Here is a 21,527-nt window from a genome sequence, read left to right as displayed (position 1 = left end):
TTGATCTTCTCTCTTCTATCTTCCATCTTCTCTCTTCGCCGGTCCGCGACACAATAAAGTCACTGTGCTGCGGACCGGCTCTTTATATGTGCGCTCAGCCAATCAGCCAATCAGCTGAGCACATATATGAATCAAAATGTTTCTTCTAATAATGCTATTGTGATGGTATAATTAGAAGAAATATTTAATGTTTTAATTAAAGTATTAATTATTACAGTGAGCTCTATTACCGGCAATATGAATTAACGGCTTTAACCCCTTAACGACAAAGGGTGTATATTTACGCCCTATTGCCGGTAAGGACGTTCAGAGCGGGGCCGCGCGGCAACCGTCGCCGTGCCCGCTAATACAGTAATCAGATGCAGCTGTCAAACATGACAGCTGCATCCGATTACCGGATTCAGACGTTCCTTGGTGTCTAGTGGACTAGATCGCTCCTCCGGGATGTTATCTCCGTAACTGAAGCCGGCCGGGGACCGCTCCAAGATGGTGCCGTCCCCCACTCGGCACTCGTTTGTTATCGGCTGCAGCAGCCTGTATAACCCTGATAACACACCAGCTGGATATGTGATATATAAATTACTGTACAGTATAGCAGCATGTGGTATATAATGTATAGTAACTGTATAACCCTGATAACACTGCAGCTGGATATGTGATATATAAGTTACTGCACAGTATAGCAGCATGTGGTATATAATGTATAGTAACTGTATAACCCTGATAACACAGCAGCTGGATATGTGATATATAAGTTACTGTACAGTATAGCAATCAGCATGTGGTATATAATGTATAGTAACTGTATAACCCTGATAACACAGCAGCTGAATATGTGATATATAAGTTACTGTACAGTATAGCAGCATGTGGTGTATAATGTATAGTAACTGTATAACCCTGATAACACAGCAGCTGGATATGTGATATATAAGTTACTGTACAGTATAGCAATCAGCATGTGGTGTATAATGTATAGTAACTGTATAACCTGATAACACAGCAGCAGCTGGATATGTGATACAGTATATAAGTTACTGTACAGTATAGCAGCATGTGGTATATAATGTATAGTAACTGTATAACCTGGATAACACAGCAGCTGGATATGTGATATATAAGTTACTGTACAGTATAGCAGCATGTGGTATATAATGTATAGTAACTGTATAACCCTGATAACATAGCAGCTGGATATGTGATATATAAGTTACTGTACAGTATAGCAGCATGTGGTATATATGTATAGTAACTGTATAACCCTGATAACACAGCAGCTGGATATGTAATATATAAGTTACTGTACAGTATAGCAGCATGTGGTGTATAATGTATAGTAACTGTATAACCCTGATAACACTGCAGCAGCTGGATATGTGATATATAAGTTACTGTACAGTATAGCGGCATGTGGTATATAATGTATAGTAACTGTATAACCCTGATAACACAGCAGCTGGATATGTGATATATAAGTTACTGTACAGTATAGCAGCATGTGGTGTATAATGTATAGTAACTGTATAACCCTGATAACACAGCAGCTGGATATGTGATATATAAGTTACTGTACAGTATAGCAATCAGCATGTGGTATATAATGTATAGTAACTGTATAACCCTGATAACACAGCAGCTGGATATGTGATATATAAGTTACTGTACAGTATAGCAGCATGTGGTATATAATGTATAGTAACTGTATAACCCTGATAACACAGCAGCTGGATATGTGATATATAAGTTACTGTACAGTATAGCAATCAGCATGTGGTGTATAATGTATAGTAACTGTATAACTCTGATAACACAGCAGCAGCTGGATATGTGATAAATAAGTTACTGTACAGTATAGCAGCATGTGTATATAATGTATAGTAACTGTATAACCCTGATAACACAGCAGCTGGATATGTGATATATAAGTTACTGTACAGTATAGCAGCATGTGGTGTATAATGTATAGTAACTGTATAACCCTGATAACACTGCAGCAGCTGGATATGTGATATATAAGTTACTGTACAGTATAGCAATCAGCATGTGGTATATAATGTATAGTAACTGTATAACCCTGATAACACAGCAGCTGGATATGTGATATATAAGTTACTGTACAGTATAGCAGCATGTGGTGTATAATGTATAGTAACTGCATAACACAAAAAAAAAAAAAGACAAAGTTGGTCACCTCTCGTAGAGCACCATTCACACTAGGCAGGAGCATGTTGCTATGGCTGAAGTTGCAACCACACAAAAACACAAAAAAATGCAACAGCTCACCGAAATGGCAAGATACAGACCCACTACAGACATGAAAATAGTTAAAAGCAGACCCCCCCCCCCCGCCCCCCCCCCCCCCCCCCCCAACTGCTAAAAGAATTCTCACAGAAATAATGAGGCTCTTGGTTACCATTTTAAAATGGTGTAAACTACCCCACCACGTTACAGTGGCCTCATACTGGGGCAGTCCTACACTGTCCTATGGCCTCTCCATGGAAATACGCCTATGCTCTTGGCATGCAAGATCTGTCTTATACTGGCACTTTTTTTGTGTTTTTGTGTGTTAGTAACTGTATAACCCTGATAACACAGCAGCAGCAGCTTGTAGGTAAAGGATGGAGCTGCAGATCCCCATAATGCAGTAGCGTAGTACAATAGAATAGAATAGAGAAGCAGGGCTGCTGTCAGAGTAATGTGTGGTCACATGACAGCAATGGGAAGGGGGTGTGTTCAGCATGGACCAATCAGACTGCAGGGAGCAGGAAGGAATGAGCAGGGCAGATGTGGGCACATACATGCAGCTCTCTGTCCGGGGAGAGAGGGGTTATAGCTATGGAGAGATTACCCCACAGTCCTGTCCCCTGATGTAAGCCCCAGCCTGAAGTGGATCTGCTATGATTTGGAAGGTGAGGGAGACTTCCTGGGTCAGAGTACAGGGCTGTAGACCCCGCTATGCAGACCTCCCCCACTCCCCCTCCCACTCAGTACAGGGTGCTCTTACACCAAAGCAACGCTCTTAAACCAAGTCACAATTTTGAAAAACTGTGAGCTCTTACACCAAGGTACCACTGTATATATATAATCTAATATATATGATATAGCTGTATTCATGTATTCTAATACATGAATACAGCTTTATCATATATATATATTAGAATACATGTATACAGCTATATTATCATATATATATTAGAATACATGTATACGGCTATATTATCATATATATATTAGAATACATGTATACAGGTATATCATATATATATTAGAATACATGTATACAGCTATATCATATATATATTAGAATACATGTATACGGCTATATTATCATATATATATTAGAATACATGTATACAGCTATATTATCATATATATATTAGAATACATGTATACAGCTATATTATCATATATATATTAGAATACATGTATACAGCTATATCATATATACATTAGAATACATGTATACGGCTATATTATCATATATATATTAGAATACATGTATACAGCTATATTATCATATATATATTAGAATACATGTATACAGCTATATTATCATATATATATTAGAATACATGTATACAGCTATATTATCATATATATATTAGAATACATGTATACGGCTATATTATCATATATATATTAGAATACATGTATACAGCTATATCATATATATATTAGAATACATGTATACAGCTATATCATATATATATTAGAATACATGTATACAGCTATATTATCATATATATATTAGAATACATGTATACAGCTATATTATCATATATATATATTAGAATACATGTATACAGCTATATTATCATATATATATAAGAAAACATGTATACGGCTATATTATCATATATATTAAAATACATGTATACAGCTATATTATCATATATATATAAGAAAACATGTATACGGCTATATTATCATATATATATTAGAATACATGTATACGACTATATTATCATATATATATATATTAGAATACATGTATACGACTATATTATCATATATATATATATATATATATATATATATATATTAGAATACATGTATACGGCTATATTATCATATATATATATATATATATATATATATATATTAGAATACATGTATACGGCTATATTATCATATATATATATATATTAGAATACATGTATACGGCTATATTATCATATATATATATATTAGAAAACATGTATACGGCTATATTATCATATATATATATATATATATATATATATATATATTAGAATACATGTATACGGCTATATTATCATATATATATTAGAATACATGTATACGGCTATATTATCATATATATATTAGAATACATGTATACAGCTATATTATCATATATATAATAGAATACATGTATACGGCTATATTATCATATATATATTAGAATACATGTATACAGCTATATTATCATATATATAATAGAATACATGTATACAGCTATATTGTCATATATATAATAGAATACATGTATACAGCTATATTATCATATATATAATAGAATACATGTATACAGCTATATTATCATATATATATTAGAATACATGTATACAGCTATATTATCATATATATATTAGAATACATGTATACAGCTATATTATCATATATATATTAGAATACATGTATACGGCTATATTATCATATATATATTAGAATACATGTATACAGCTATATTGTCATATATATAATAGAATACATGTATACGGCTATATTATCATATATATATATTAGAATACATGTATACAGCTATATTATCATATATATAATAGAATACATGTATACGGCTATATTATCATATATATAATAGAATACATGTATACGGCTATATTATCATATATATATTAGAATACATGTATACAGCTATATTGTCATATATATAATAGAATACATGTATACGGCTATATTATCATATATATATATTAGAATACATGTATACAGCTATATTATCATATATATAATAGAATACATGTATACGGCTATATTATCATATATATAATAGAATAGACGGCAGAGGGAGCGGTCAGGGCAGGAGCAGCAGCGGTTTCTCTCCCGGACATTAGTCATCCATGTGCTGGAATATTTCTGTATAATAATTTATTATATTATTCTGGATTCTTCTAGATTTGCTCATTTTGTAGCTACTTAGTCTTGTAAAAGTCGATAAATAAAAAGCCTTAACCCATTGAAGTGTTTCCTTCTTTTTCTAGAAGACTCCTCATGTTTTTCTTTCCTCCTCTTTTGCAGCTATAATTTGCACTTCTGTGGTGGAACCTTGATCGATCGCCAGTGGGTTGTGACTGCTGCGCACTGCTTGGAACGGTAGATATGAGAGACTAGAGATAATAGGAATAATCTAGTGCTATGTAAGAAACCTGCAGTGGATAGCGCCCCCCCACCAGTGTGGTAGAAGGACGACAGTACACGTTATACTCAATGCTGGTAATTATGGAAAGATGTCTCAGGGCATCACTACTTACTGCAGATAAGGATGCATCCCTGCAGATGGTGCCGACCACTGCCACAAGTCCCTGCAGTAGGCAGGTGAGCGCCAAGGAGGTGGACGGAGGAGGCCTGGTCTGATGGCTCACACTCTTACATCAAGTGAATAGTCAGGTGTACAAGAACCTGGGGAAAAGAAGGTGCACCTTGGGGAAAAGGCAATGTGCCGTGCTGTACTATACTGTGCTGTACTGTACTGTCCTATACTGTACTTTTCTGTACTGTACCGTGCTGTACCGTACTGTGCTTTACTATAATGTGCTGTGCTATAGTGTACTGTGCCGTGCTGTACTGTACTATGCTGTACTTTACCGTGCTGTACTATACTGTGCTGTACCATACTGTACTGTACCGTGCTGTACCACACAGTACTGTACCGTACTTTGCTTTACTATAATGTGCTGTGCCATACTGTACCGTACTGTACTGTGCTTTACCGTACTGTGCTGTACCGTTCTGTGCTTTGCCATACTGTACTGTGCCATGCTGTACCATACTGTACTGTGCTTTAACGTACTGTGCTGTACCGTACTGTGCTTTACCATACTGTGCTGTACCATACTGTGCTGTGCTTTACTATACTGTGCTGTGCCGTACTGTACTGTGCTATGCTGGAAAACCTTGGCTTCTGGCAACCACTCACTCTTCTTACAACTAATTGTTTTATAGCTTCAAAACGTTCAAAATGAAAGAACTGTGTCAGGACAGGGGAGGTAGGGACAAGACACGACAGTGAGCCCTGATGCTGAACCCACCAACTGTCCCTACCTACTTGCCTCAAACGGCCCTAGGCGGCCGTGGACAACCACAAAGACGTTCCCTGTACTAGATACAAGACAAACAAACACAATAGCGGATAGTCAAACAAGCAAGGTCAGAACCAAACGGGCAGCGTAGTACAAAATCAGGTTACAATCGGATAGTCAAAAAGTCAAGCGACAGGTCAGGTAACAAAGTCAAGCAAGCAGAGGGAGTTAGGACGGGGAGCACAGGAATAGACAGGGGGAGCTGGGATCTAATAGCCAGCGCTGGGACACTGCCTGAGCTTTTTTTATGCTGAACCAGAGCCCCATTGGATCGGCACTCTGATCTTCCAGGTTCCAGATAGGTAGAGAAACCAGTCAGTCTAAAGACCTACTCAGCTGTATAATCAGGTCTCCCAGTAAGTCAGATTAACTCCCGCATTGCCGGATAGCTGAGAAGCAAGCGGATGTGGCAAATAGAAGTAAAAACAGGCCCAGTTCACACCAGGTTACTGCACAAACCTGACAAACTGAGTCTCCTCTTGTTTAGAGGTGTTGTCTATGTTGTATATGTCCACAACTCCTATGCAGCCACTATGCTTCATATCCGTGCCTGTGCATCCAATTCTGGAGGCTTCTAGGGATAAATATGCAGGAAACACTGTGTACATTACATCTTATTGTAGATAATAATAATATTTATTTGTATAGATTCCGCAGCGCTTCTTCTATGCATACAGTACAGAGGTCACATAATACACAGTTAAATAATTAGAATGAATAAAAATAACATAAAAATGCAAAGTATAAAGGAGACCTGCTCGTTGGAGCTTACAGACTACACTTGGGTGACACCAGGCAGAAGGGCTTCATTAGTCCATGCTCCGGCCATTGTACATCGTTAGCACTTTCCGCCGGGTACGCCGGGGGGCGGGGAGAGGGTGTGAAGGGGGCGGAACGGATTTACCATCCGTTCAGCAAAAAGATACGCCGAAAACCTACTCCAGTCCTCAGCTGGCGTAGGTTTTCGGCGGTGCGCACCAGAGCGCACGGGATTTATGTAGAGGCAGTCCGCCTACAGTCCGCCTACAGTCCGCCTCTACATAAATCCCCATAGCGCCGGAGATGCGGGGACATTTATAAGTCCGGCGTAAAAAACTTCAGACTTAATAAATGTCCCCCATAGAGTGCAGGAACCGTCAGAGAGAGAGCGAGGGAAACAGACGGGGGAACAGGATTAGGGAAGGTTATAAGCCTGAAGAGTAGATGAAGTGTCGGATCCTCGGGGTAGGCGGGGACCACAGGAGCCAGAATGACCGCGCTTCACAACTTCAGGTTTAATGAAGTAAAACGATGAATTTTAATGGTCTCATAAACAACGCGTTTCGAGGCATAAATTGCCCCTTTGTCAAGTAGGAGAGACATAGTGTATCATAGGCAGAGGGTCCTTTATATATATGCCAAAGGATCTGTTTGGCAGGAAATTGTAAAAAAGGTGCCGCCCCCTGGGGTCAGAGGTGACTGAAACAGATCAAATCAAATGCTAACAATATACACTTGAATACAACATGATTACATTTGTTAAAAGTATAAAAGACTCTTATGTGCATACAATCACGATTTCTATTATTTATAATAAAATAAGATAAAAGTGACATCACAGAGGTCCGTATCACATGTTCATTTTTTTGGTGGTGATTTTGAATAAACTTTATTGTGTGCCACTTTTTTCTTTGTTTGTAGAGACATAACTTTATTTATAAGACAAATGATAAAAATCACATGATCGTTTTTTGTTTTTTTTTGGGGGGGGGGAGGTTTGAATAAACTTTATTGTGTGCACTTTTTTCTTTGTAGTGGCATAACTTTATAAAAAAAAAAAAAATGACATAAGGAATGGGGATGTCTAATTAATATACATATACATGAGGTACATGTGTGCCTATGATAATGGGTAACCATAGATTAAGCTAAATAGGCTAAATGAGCTGGATAGGACTGAGTTAAAACTTTATTATGGATGGGAGGAGGGTGGTGTAAGGTGAAAGGATATTATGGCGGAGAGAATATATTAAAGGTTGATTTCGAGAGCTTCATTCAGGCCATTAGGAGACAATGTGTCCAGTTTAAAGATCCAAAACATCTCGCATCTCTTTAATTTCTGGAATCGATTTGAAGCATCTGCGGGTATATGATCAATTGGGCAGATTTTGAAGTCATTGCTGTGGTGTATGGAAGCGTGTCTGGATACGCTGATTCATAAACCCTGTGTTTACACGATGTTTATTGATTCTTGTTCTCAGGGGCATTATAGTTCTCCCTATATACTGTCCACAGGGGCATTATAGTATGGACTGCAGTATATGGGGAGAACTATAATCAATAAACATCGTGTAAACACAGGGTATCCAGACACGCTTCCATACACCACAGCAATGACTTCAAAATCTGCCCAATTGATCATATACCCGCAGATGCTTCAAATCGATTCCAGAAATTAAAGAGATGCGAGATGTTTTGGATCTTTAAACTGGACACATTGTCTCCTAATGGCCTGAATGAAGCTCTCGAAATCAACCTTTAATATATTCTCTCCGCCATAATATCCTTTCACCTTACACCACCCTCCTCCCATCCATAATAAAGTTTTAACTCAGTCCTATCCAGCTCATTTAGCCTATTTAGCTTAATCTATGGTTACCCATTATCATAGGCACACATGTACCTCATGTATATGTATATTAATTAGACATCCTCATTCCTTATGTCATTTTTTTTTTTTTTTATAAAGTTATGCCACTACAAAGAAAAAAGTGCACACAATAAAGTTTATTCAAAATCACCACCAAAAAATGAACATGTGATACGGACCTCTGTGATGTCACTTTTATTTTAAATAATAGAAATCGTGATTGTATGCACATAAGAGTCTTTTATACTTTTAACAAATGTAATCATGTTGTATTCAAGTGTATATTGTTAGCATTTGATTTGATCTGTTTCAGTCACCTCTGACCCCAGGGGGCGGCACCTTTTTTACAATTTCCTGCCAAACAGATCCTTTGGCATATATATAAAGGACCCTCTGCCTATGATACACTATGTCTCTCCTACTTGACAAAGGGGCAATTTATGCCTCGAAACGCGTTGTTTATGAGACCATTAAAATTCATCGTTTTACTTCATTAAACCTGAAGCCGTGAAGCGCGGTCATTCTGGCTCCTGTGGTCCCTGCCTACCCCGAGGATCCAACACTTCATCTACCATTCTCCATTCCCTGATCTCCTGGCTTGGGATCTCAGCATCTACCCTTGGAGCCTGGCTGCTACGGCTACTACCTCTCTCCTCACTGATACAGGTGTTGTGTTCTTAGCACAACACCATCAGGTGAGCAGTTTTATTATCAGCTTGTTCGACCTACAATCTGTTGTTTACGTTATCACCCTATGGCGCCCCTTCCACTTTTTTAGCCCTACTCATAAGCCTGAAGAGATGAGTCTATAGGGGACGCTTGAAACTGTGAATATTGGGTATGAGTCTGAGCTCTTTGGGTAGGGAGTTCCAGAGAACTGGTGCAGCACGAGAGAAGTCTTGGAGGCGGGAATGAGAAGTTCTGATTATCGAAGATGTTAAGGTTAGATCATTAGCAGAACGCAGAGCACGGGAAGGATGATAGGTGGAGATGAGGGAGGAGATGTATGGAGGGGCAGAGTTTTTGAGATGAGGGAGGAGATGTATGGAGGGCAGAGATGTGGAGATGAGGGAGGAGATGTATGGGGGAGAGCAGAGTTGTGGAGATGAGGAGATGTATGGGGGGCAGAGATGTGGAGATGAGGGAGGAGATGTATGGGGAGGGCAGAGTTGTGGAGATGAGGGAGGAGATGTATGGAGGGCAGAGTTGTGGAGATGAGGAGATGTATGGAGGGCAGAGTTGTGGAGATGAGATGTATGGAGGGGCAGAGTTGTGGAGATGAGATGTATGGAGGGGCAGAGTTGTGGAGATGAGATGTATGGAGAGCAGAGTTGTGGAGATGAGGGAGGAGATGTATGGGGGGCAGAGATGTGGAGATGAGGGAGGAGATGTATGGAGGGCAGAGTTGTGGAGATGAGGGAGGAGATGTATGGAGGGGCAGAGTTGTGGAGATGAGATGTATGGAGGGGCAGAGTTGTGGAGATGAGATGTATGGAGGGGCAGAGTTGTGGAGATGAGATGTATGGAGAGCAGAGTTGTGGAGATGAGGGAGGAGATGTATGGGGGGCAGAGATGTGGAGATGAGGGAGGAGATGTATGGAGGGCAGAGTTGTGGAGATGAGGGAGGAGATGTATGGAGGGCAGAGTTGTGGAGATGAGGGAGGAGATGTATGGAGGGGCAGAGTTGTGGAGATGAGGGAGGAGATGTATGGGGAGGGGCAGAGTTGTGGAGATGAGGAGATGTATGGGGGAGGGCAGAGTTGTGGAGATGAGGGAGGAGATGTATGGGGGGCAGAGTTGTGGACATGAGGGAGGAGATGTATGGAGGGCAGAGTTGTGGACATGAGGGAGGAGATGTATGGAGGGCAGAGTTGTGGAGATGAGGGAGGGAGATGTATGGAGGGCAGAGTTGTGGAGATGAGGTGTATGGAGGGCAGAGTTGTGGAGATGAGGGAGGAGATGTATGGAGGGGCAGAGTTGTGGAGATGATGGAGGAGATGTATGGGGAAGGGCAGAGTTGTGGAGATGAGGGAGGAGATGTATGGAGGGCAGAGTTGTGGAGATGAGGGAGGAGATGTATGGAGGGCAGAGTTGTGGAGATGAGGGAGGAGATGTATGGGGGGCAGAGTTGTGGAGATGAGGGAGGAGATGTATGGGGAGGGCAGAGTTGTGGAGATGAGGGAGGAGATGTATGGGGGGCAGAGTTGTGGAGATGAGGGAGGAGATGTATGGAGGGCAGAGTTGTGGAGATGTATGGAGGGCAGAGTTGTGGAGATGAGGGAGGAGATGTATGGAGGGCAGAGTTGTGGAGATGAGGGAGGAGATGTATGGAGGGCAGAGTTGTGGAGATGAGGGAGGAGATGTATGGAGGGCAGAGTTGTGGAGATGAGGGAGGAGATGTATGGGGGGCAGAGTTGTGGAGATGAGGGAGGAGATGTATGGGGGGCAGAGTTGTGGAGATGAGGAGGAGATGTATGGGGGGCAGAGTTGTGGAGATGAGGAGATGTATGGAGGGCAGAGTTGTGGAGATGAGGGAGGAGATGTATGGGGGACAGAGTTGTGGAGATGAGGGAGGAGATGTATGGAGGGCAGAGTTGTGGAGATGAGGGAGGAGATGTATGGGGGGCAGAGTTGTGGAGAGCTTTATGGGTGAGGAGCTTGAAGTGGATTCTGGATTTAATGGGTAACCAGTGCAGTGACCGCCACAGGGGGAGACATCAGTATGACAGCTGGAGAAGAGATGAGCCTGGCTGCTGCGTTCAGGATAGACTGGAGAGGAGAGAGCTTAGAGAGGAAGAGCGATCAGTAGGGAGTTACAGTAGTCAAGTCGGGAATGGATCAGGGCAATAGAGTCTGCGCGGTGTCAGTGGTGAGAAATGGGCGGATTCTGGAGATGTGTGAGATGTAGGTGACAGGAGCTGTAAGAGCTTGTATATAGGGAGTGAAGGATAGATCAGAGTCCAGCATAACCCCCAGACATGGAGCCTGATGCACAGCAGTGATGCTGGTACCACAGACTGAGAGGGAGATGTCGGCTTTAGGTTTGTTAGAGGGAGGAAATATAAGAAGTTCAGTTTTGGAGAGATTAAGTTTGAGGAACAGAGAGGTCATAGTGTTAGAGAGAGAAGATAGACAGTCACTAGTATTTTGCAGGAAGGCAGGGGAGATGTCATGGGAGGAGGTATATAGTAGGGGGTGATGTCACAGGAGGAGGTATATAGTAGGGGGTGATGTCACGGGAGGAGGTATATAGCTGGGGTGATGTCACAGGAGGAGGTATATAGCTGGGGTGATGTCACGGGAGGAGGTATATAGCTGGGGTGATGTCACAGGAGGAGGTATATAGCTGGGTGATGTCACAGGAGGAGGTATATAGCTGGGTGATGTCACGGGAGGAGGTATATAGCTGGGGTACTGTCACGGGAGGAGGTATATAGCTGGGGTGATGTCACAGGAGGAGGTATATAGCTGGGGTGATGTCACAGGAGGAGGTATATAGCTGGGGTACTGTCACAGGAGGAGGTATATAGCTGGGGTGATGTCACAGGAGGAGGTATATAGCTGGGGTGATGTCACAGGAGGAGGTATATAGCTGGGGTGATGTCACAGGAGGAGGTATATAGCTGGGGTGATGTCACAGGAGGAGGTATATAGCTGGGTGATGTCACGGGAGGAGGTATATAGCTGGGGTGATGTCATGGGAGGAGGTATATAGCTGGGGTGATGTCACAGGAGGAGGTATATAGCTGGGGTGATGTCACAGGAGGAGGTATATAGCTGGGTGATGTCACAGGAGGAGGTATATAGCTGGGGTGATGTCACAGGAGGAGGTATATAGCAGGGGGTGATATCACGGGAGGAGGTATACAGCAGGAGGAGGTATATAGCAGGAGGTGATATCACAGGAGGAGGTATATAGCTGGGGAGATGTCACAGGAGGAGGTATATAGCTGGGGTGATGTCACAGGAGGAGGTATATAGATGGGTGTCATCAGCATAAAGATGGTATTGCAGCCCAAACTTGCTGATGGTCTGTCCGATGGGGGCTGTATAGAGGGAGAAGAGGAGGGGACCCAGGACTGATCCCTGAGGAACTCCGACAGAGAGAGGTAGGGGACAGGAAGTAGAGCCAGAGAAGGAACGGTCAGAGAGGCAGGAAGAGAACCAAGAGAGAACAGAGTCCTTCAGGCCAAGAGAGCGGAGCATGGAGAGGGGGATCTGGGGGGCTACAGTGTCACATACTGATAGAGCGGAGCATGGAGAGGGGGAGCTGGGGGGCTACAGTGTCACATACAGATAGAGCGGAGCATGGAGAGGGGGAGCTGGGGGGCTACAGTGTCACATACTACAGATAGAGCGGAGCATGGAGAGGGGGAGCTGGGGGGCTACAGTGTCACATACTACAGATAGAGCGGAGCATGGAGAGGAGGAGCTGGGGGCTACAGTGTCACATACAGATAGAGCGGAGCATGGAGAGGAGGAGCTGGGGGGGCTACAGTGGTCACATACAGATAGAGCGGAGCATGGAGAGGAGGAGCTGGGGGGCTACAGTGTCACATACTACAGATAGAGCGGAGCATGGAGAGGAGGAGCTGGGGGGCTACAGTGTCACATACAGATAGAGCGGAGCACGGAGAGGAGGAGCTGGGGGGCTACAGTGTCACATACAGATAGAGCGGAGCACGGAGAGGAGGAGCTGGGGGGCTACAGTGTCACATACAGATAGAGCGGAGCATGGAGAGGAGGAGCTGGGGGGCTACAGTGTCACATACAGAGAGCGGAGCATGGAGAGGAGGAGCTGGGGGGCTACAGTGTCACATACAGAGAGCGGAGCATGGAGAGGGGGAGCTGGGGGGCTACAGTGTCACATACTACAGATAGAGCGGAGCATGGAGAGGAGGAGCTGGGGGGCTACAGTGTCACATACAGATAGAGCGGAGCATGGAGAGGAGGAGCTGGGGGGCTACAGTGTCACATACAGATAGAGCGGAGCATGGAGAGGAGGAGCTGGGGGCTACAGTGTCACATACAGAGAGCGGAGCATGGAGAGGGGAGCTGGGGGGCTACAGTGTCACATACAGATAGAGCGGAGCATGGAGAGGAGGAGCTGGGGGGCTACAGTGTCACATACAGATAGAGCGGAGCATGGAGAGGAGGAGCTGGGGGGCTACAGTGTCACATACTACAGATAGAGCGGAGCATGGCGAGGAGGAGCTGGGGGGCTACAGTGTCACATACTACAGATAGAGCGGAGCATGGAGAGGAGGAGCTGGGGGCTACAGTGTCACATACTACAGATAGAGCGGAGCATGGAGAGGAGGAGCTGGGGGGCTACAGTGTCACATACAGAGAGCGGAGCATGGAGAGGGGGAGCTGGGGGGCTACAGTGTCACATACAGATAGAGCGGAGCATGGAGAGGAGGAGCTGGGGGGCTACAGTGTCACATACAGATAGAGCGGAGCATGGAGAGGAGGAGCTGGGGGGCTACAGTGTCACATACTACAGATAGAGCGGAGCATGGAGAGGAGGAGCTGGGGGGCTACAGTGTCACATACTACAGATAGAGCGGAGCATGGAGAGGAGGAGCTGGGGGGCTACAGTATCACATACAGATAGAGCGGAGCATGGAGAGGAGGAGCTTGGGGTCTACAGTGTCACATACTACAGATAGAGCGGAGCATGGAGAGGGGGAGCTGGGGGGCTACAGTGTCACATACAGATAGAGCGGAGCATGGAGAGGAGGAGCTGGGGGGCTACAGTGTCACATACAGATAGAGCGGAGCATGGAGAGGGGGAGCTGGGGGGCTACAGTGTCACATACTACAGATAGAGCGGAGCATGGAGAGGGGGAGCTGGGGGGCTACAGTGTCACATACTACAGATAGAGCGGAGCATGGAGAGGAGGAGCTGGGGGGCTACAGTATCACATACAGATAGAGCGGAGCATGGAGAGGAGGAGCTGGGGGGCTACAGTGTCACATACTACAGATAGAGCGGAGCATGGAGAGGAGGAGCTGGGGGGCTACAGTGTCACATACTACAGATAGAGCGGAGCATGGAGAGGAGGAGCTGGGGGGCTACAGTGTCACATACTACAGATAGAGCGGAGCATGGAGAGGAGGAGCTGGGGGGCTACAGTGTCACATACAGATAGAGCGGAGCATGGAGAGGTGGAGCTGGGGGGCTACAGTGTCACATACTACAGATAGAGCGGAGCATGGAGAGGAGGAGCTGGGGGGCTACAGTGTCACATACAGATAGAGCGGAGCATGGAGAGGAGGAGCTGGGGGCTACAGTGTCACATACTACAGATAGAGCGGAGCATGGAGAGGGGGAGCTGGGGGGCTACAGTGTCACATACTACAGATAGAGCGGAGCATGGAGAGGAGGAGCTGGGGGGCTACAGTGTCACATACAGATAGAGCGGAGCATGGAGAGGAGGAGCTGGGGGGCTACAGTGTCACATACAGATAGGACAGAGCATGGAGAGGAGGAGCTGGGGGGCTACAGTGTCAGCCGCTGCTTAGAGATCCCGGAGAATCAGTATGGAGGAGTTCCCTATGATTCGGCCTTCAGCAGATGGTGTGACACCTTGGAGAGAGAAGTCTCAGTGCAGTGAAGGGGTCGGAGGTCGGACTGTAGAGGGTGGAGAAGAGAGTTATCGGAGAGATAGCCGGTTAGGCGAGAATAGACCAGATGTTTTAGGAGTTTGAAGATGAAGAGGAGACCGGCCGATAGTTGGCTGCACAGGACGGGTCTAGAGAAGGATTTGTCAGCAGTGCGGTATAATAAAGTGCTTGAATGAGGAGGGAAATATCCCAGAGGAGAGGGGGAGGGGGAGTATATTAGTGAGGTGAGTAGTGACAGCGGGAGAGAGGGACTGGAGGAGGTGGGAGGGAATAGGGTCACTAGGGCAGGTGGGAGGAGGAGAGGAGCTTGGCGACTTCTTCCTCTGTCACTGGATCAAAAGCTGAGAGTGAAGAGAAGGTGGGAGAGGGAAGGGATCTATGGGAGAGGGAAGGGATCTATGGGAGAGGGAAGGGATCTATGGGAGAGGGAAGGGATCTATGGGAGAGGGAAGGGATCTATGGGAGAGGGAAGGGATCTATGGGAGAGGGAAGGGATCTATGGGAGAGGGAAGGGATCTATGGGAGAAGTAATAGGAGCTATGGGAGAGGGAAGGGATCTATGGGAGAAGTAATAGGAGCTATGGGAGAAGTAATAGGAGCTATGGGAGAAGTAATAGGAGCTATGGGAGAAGTAATAGGAGCTATGGGACTTTGGGGCTGGGAGATGATATCGGAGCAGAGAGTATCAATTTTGGTTTTGAAGAAGGAGGCCAGGTCTTCAGCGCAGAGGTCAGTGATGGGTGTCTGAACTTTGGGCTTAAGAAGAGAGTTGGCGGACATTACATCTTATTGTAGATAACGGACATTACATCTTATTGTAGATAACGGACATTACATCTTATTGTAGATAACGGACATTACATCTTATTGTAGATAACGGACATTACATCTTATTGTAGATAACGGACATTATATCTTATTGTAGATAACGGACATTACATCTTATTGTAGATAACGGACATTACATCTTATTGTAGATGATGGCGGACATTACATCTTATTGTAGATAACGGACATTACATCTTATTGTAGATAACGGACATTACATCTTATTGTAGATAACGGACATTACATCTTATTGTAGATAACGGACATTACATCTTATTGTAGATGACGGACATTACATCTTATTGTAGATAACGGACATTACATCTTATTGTAGATAACGGACATTACATCTTATTGTAGATAACGGACATTACATCTTATTGTAGATAACGGACATTACATCTTATTGTAGATAACGGACATTACATCTTATTGTAGATAACGGAAATTACATCTTATTGTAGATAACGGACATTACATCTTATTGTAGATGATGGCGGACATTACATCTTATTGTAGATGATGGCGGACATTACATCTTATTGTAGATAACGGACATTACATCTTATTGTAGATGATGGCGGACATTACATCTTATTGTAGATAACGGACATTACATCTTATTGTAGATAACGGACATTACATCTTATTGTAGATAACGGACATTACATCTTATTGTAGATAACGGACATTACATCTTATTGTAGATAACGGACATTACATCTTATTGTAGATAACGGACATTACATCTTATTGTAGATAACGGACATTACATCTTATTGTAGATAACGGACATTACATCTTATTGTAGATAACGGACATTACATCTTATTGTAGATAACGGACATTACATCTTATTGTAGATAACGGACATTACATCTTATTGTAGATGTCATTTGCTTTGAGTTTTGCTTCAGCTTTTAACGAAGAGAATTTGGGTTATCATCCTGATTTATATAGTAATATGATATATATGATGATAATATATATAAGGAATATAAAATATAATGAGGAATGAACATTTTAGAAGAGATGAGCAGTAATAAATTCTGTGCGGTAGCAGCTAGTTACAATCATGTTGAATTACAGATCATCTCGACCATCGTCCTATAAGATACAACTTGGAATTCACAAGGAACAAAGTACAGAGCCTTCCAAGCAGATGCGAGATGTGGAGAAGTTATTTCTGGAACCCACAAGAGCAGATATAGCGTTACTGAAGCTGAAGAGGTATCGTAATCCTATAATAATCCAAGGGGTGGGGGGGGGCATTCTATGGATTCTATCTATTGTATTTTCAGCCTATCCAATATCGCTGCACGTCCCCATCCCACAGCGCCGCACGTCCCTATCCCACAGCGCCGCACGTCCCCACCCCACAGCGCCGCACGTCCCCATCCCACAGCGCCGCACGTCCCCATCCCACAGCGCCGCACGTCCCTATCCCACAGCGCCGCACGTCCCTATCCCACAGTGCCGCACGTCCCTATCCCACAGCGCCGCACGTCCCTATCCCACAGCGCCGCACGTCCCTATCCCACAGCGCTGCACGTCCCTATCCCTCAGCGCTGCACCTTCCTTTACCACAGCGCTGCACCTTCCTTTACCACAGCGCTGCACCTTCCTTTACCACAGCGCTGCACCTTCCTTTACCACAGCGCCGCACATCCCTATCCCACAGCGCTGCACCTTCCTTTACCACAGCGCTGCACGTCCCTATCCCACAGCGCTGCACCTTCCTTTACCACAGCGCCGCACGTCCCTATCCCACAGCGCCGCACGTCCCTATCCCACAGCGCTGCACGTCCCTATCCCACAGCGCCGCACGTCCCTATCCCACAGCGCTGCACCTTCCTTTACCACAGCGCCGCACGTCCCTATCCCACAGCGCCGCACGTCCCTATCCCACAGCGCTGCACCTTCCTTTACCACAGCGCCGCACGTCCCTATCCCACAGCGCTGCACAACCCTACAAGGCCTGGACATGCTCCGTATGATGATGAGGAGGAGAAGGCGAGTGCGTATGACCTCCTAACAAGGCCTTGTTCATATTAGAACCACAAGATGGTCATATCGGCATGGCTGTGTGATTCCTCACCAGAAAGGTGCGAGCAGACATACCTGGCAGGAAAGCAGAATTTCCAGATAAAGGTGTCACTAAGCCGAGTTGGGATGAAATGCTGTATTTGAGAACCCATTTATCCCAATGCACAAGGCATGAGCCATGAGGCGGGGCCATGAGGCGGGGCCATGAGGCGGGGCCATGAGGCGGGGCCATGAGGCGGGGCCATGAGGCGGGGCCATGAGTCGGGACCTCCTCTCTCACTGTACAGAAGCCAGGGGACCATCAGAAGGTCAGAGGGAGAAGCCGCCTTTTCCAGTGTCACCAACAGTCATGTATATTAGATGAAAGACATTTAGATGATTGATATATAGATGAGGTATACATATATATATATATATGTCACGGTGGCCAGGAGCGGTATTGCATTCCACCCCTGGACAAAGGGGCACTGCACTTGAAAGGGATAACCCAAGTGTGGGTGCGGGTGTCACCAAAAATAGGCAGAATCCAGCACTTAACCAGATGAACCATTTACTTGTAGAATTCAGTGCAATACAAAGTAGTGAGCAGTAGGTGGTAAATGTTCAATGCCAACTAGTAGCATGTGGAGTTCAGGTGCAGATAAGCAATAGGAGAGGGAGTAGTTGTAACTCAGAAGAAGAGAGGGGTGTATCTTGGGGGCCTTGTCCAGTGTAAAGGAGCTCTACCAGGGATAGTGTACAACAAGTAATAGAAGAAGAAGAATACTCATACTCATGTTTAGATAAGTGTATAGGACCACCTTAAGCCTTAACTAGTTCACAGAGTGCCAAGTTTTGGTAGTACGAGCCCTTGGCCTTTGTCTCTAGAAGTGGCAGAGTTTCTCAGGTTCCCCAGAAGAACCGTGTGTTGCGCAGTAGGATACGTCAGCTCCCTTTCAGCTATTTGTCCCACTGGGACCAGTACCTATACTGTGGAGGCTACTGCCCTGCACCTTACAGAAGTATCCCCGCAATTGACAAGGTGATCCTCAGTAGACGACTTCCCCTTTTGGGTTTCTAGCACTCTTGGCGCAGGTTACGTCCATAAAAAGACTGTTGCTCTTGGTCCCTGGTCCATACTAAACTCTTCTGTGATTGGTGGGGCTGTGTTGTGTGCAGAGAGAAGAGCCAGGATAGGAGAGAGAGAAAGGAGGGAAAGCACCTGCACCTGTAATAGGACAACAATAAACATGTGACACATAACAGTTAACCCAATGCTTCCCTGTGCTTAAAGGGGTAGTGCGGTGTAAAAGGTTTTTTCACTAAATGACACACATTACAAAGTTATACAACATTGTAATGTTGTAGTGAATGGCCCCCTTCCCCATGTCTGCCCCCGTGGTCATGCCCCCCCCTCCCCCCCAGCTGTGGACCCGGAAGTATGATGCAGTATACTTACAGAATCACTGTCGACCCCGGCCTCCTGAAGATGATGTGATCGTCTCAAGATGGCGGCCTGGATTGACAGTGATTCCGTAAGTATACTGCATCATACTTCCGGGTCCACGGCCAGGGGGGAAGGGGTCCATTCACTTAAATAACACACATTACAATGTTGTATAACTTTGTAATGTGTGTTATTTATGTGTGTTATTTAGTGCAAAAACCTTTTACACCGCACCACCCCTTTAAGACATAAGTGCATAATGAAGACAGTGACACCTAGTGGGGAAAAAGGTATAATACAGTTCCCTTCATCCCCTTGTGAATGAAGCAGGTAATACCAGTAGAGGTCCACAAGTAGCAAGGATTTGGTTGTATAGGCGCTGGTACAGCAAGCTGTAGTGGTACTGATGCAGAGTAAATGATAGGAGTAGTAGTAGGTAGTTTAAAACTATATTTAATATGGACAACACGTTTCTAGGTTAAACCTCTTTCTCAAGTCCTGATACATGAAGATACATGGGTTACATATATAGTACACAAATACTGGAAAAAGACTGGGAATCACTGAAGCCAGTCAGTGATTGGGCAGCTGTCCGCAATCAGAGCAATCAGAGTCCAGTTTAAAAACATGTGTTACAAAAGGGAAACATTGTGGCAAAAAAACAGACATTAAAATCAGTTAAATCATATAGAATGAACTAAAACCACTTTGCAAACTATTGTAAATTCCATTTTTAAAGATACAAGGAGAGATGGAGTGGTTTAAATAGTGATTGCTATGATAAACTGAGCTATAACACTAAGCTAAAGCACTGCTATGCAATAGTGATGGTACAGAGGTAAGTAACATACGTATGGGACAGATGGTCATGGGTTCCAATCCTCTTGAGCCTGATGTGAATGAATGGTCTGTAATGTATACTAATAGTAATAATGTATTCCAGCAAAGTTCAGTGTGACAGTATCCCCTATTAACTAATAAAAACCTTATTTTATTTTTTAATTTATAACCATCATATTAATTCTGCATATAGCACTTTAGTCTATCTGTACATTATATCTTTATTTGTACCCTCCTTGTACCCCAAATGATTCTCCTTGTCTCTCTTTTTAACTCCACATGAGTTCCTATATCCCTAGGTACTCCTTGTCATATTTAATCCACACTTTCCCATTGTTTTTACATTTTTATTAAAAATAAAAATATACATTACAGACCATTCATTCACATCAGGCTCAAGAGGATTGGAACCCATGACCATCTGTCCCATACGTATGTTACTTACCTCTGTACCATCACTATTGCATAGCAGTGCTTTAGCTTAGTGTTATAGCTCAGTTTATCATAGCAATCACTATTTAAACCACTCCATCTCTCCTTGTATCTTTAAAAATGGAATTTACAATAGTTTGCAAAGTGGTTTTAGTTCATTCTATATGATTTAACTGATTTTAATGTCTGTTTTTTTGCCACAATGTTTCCCTTTTGTAACACATGTTTTTAAACTGGACTCTGATTGCTCTGATTGCGGACAGCTGCCCAATCACTGACTGGCTTCAGTGATTCCCAGTCTTTTTCCAGTATTTGTGTACTATATATGTACAGTGTCTGACTGGAGTACCTTGGGGCCCACCAGGGGAAATCC

General features: G+C 44.0%; 1 protein-coding gene across 2 annotated transcripts in view; it reads left to right on the top strand.

Annotated features, from left to right (window-relative positions):
• PLG (plasminogen) overlaps positions 1-21,527 on the top strand; it is a 169,930-nt gene that overhangs the window by 130,886 nt on the left and 17,517 nt on the right. For both annotated transcript variants that reach the window (XM_069974368.1, XM_069974369.1), the window contains 2 exons: positions 5,263-5,337; positions 17,500-17,640. In XM_069974368.1, the coding sequence (XP_069830469.1) occupies positions 5,263-5,337; positions 17,500-17,640 (216 nt within the window). The remainder of the gene's footprint in view (positions 1-5,262; positions 5,338-17,499; positions 17,641-21,527) is intronic.

The sequence above is a fragment of the Dendropsophus ebraccatus genome, chromosome 6 (assembly GCF_027789765.1).
Source record: "Dendropsophus ebraccatus isolate aDenEbr1 chromosome 6, aDenEbr1.pat, whole genome shotgun sequence".
NCBI classification, from domain to species: domain Eukaryota; kingdom Metazoa; phylum Chordata; class Amphibia; order Anura; family Hylidae; genus Dendropsophus; species Dendropsophus ebraccatus.
The sequence above is the reverse complement of the archived record's forward strand: the minus strand, read 5'-3'. Positions and strand labels throughout refer to the sequence as shown.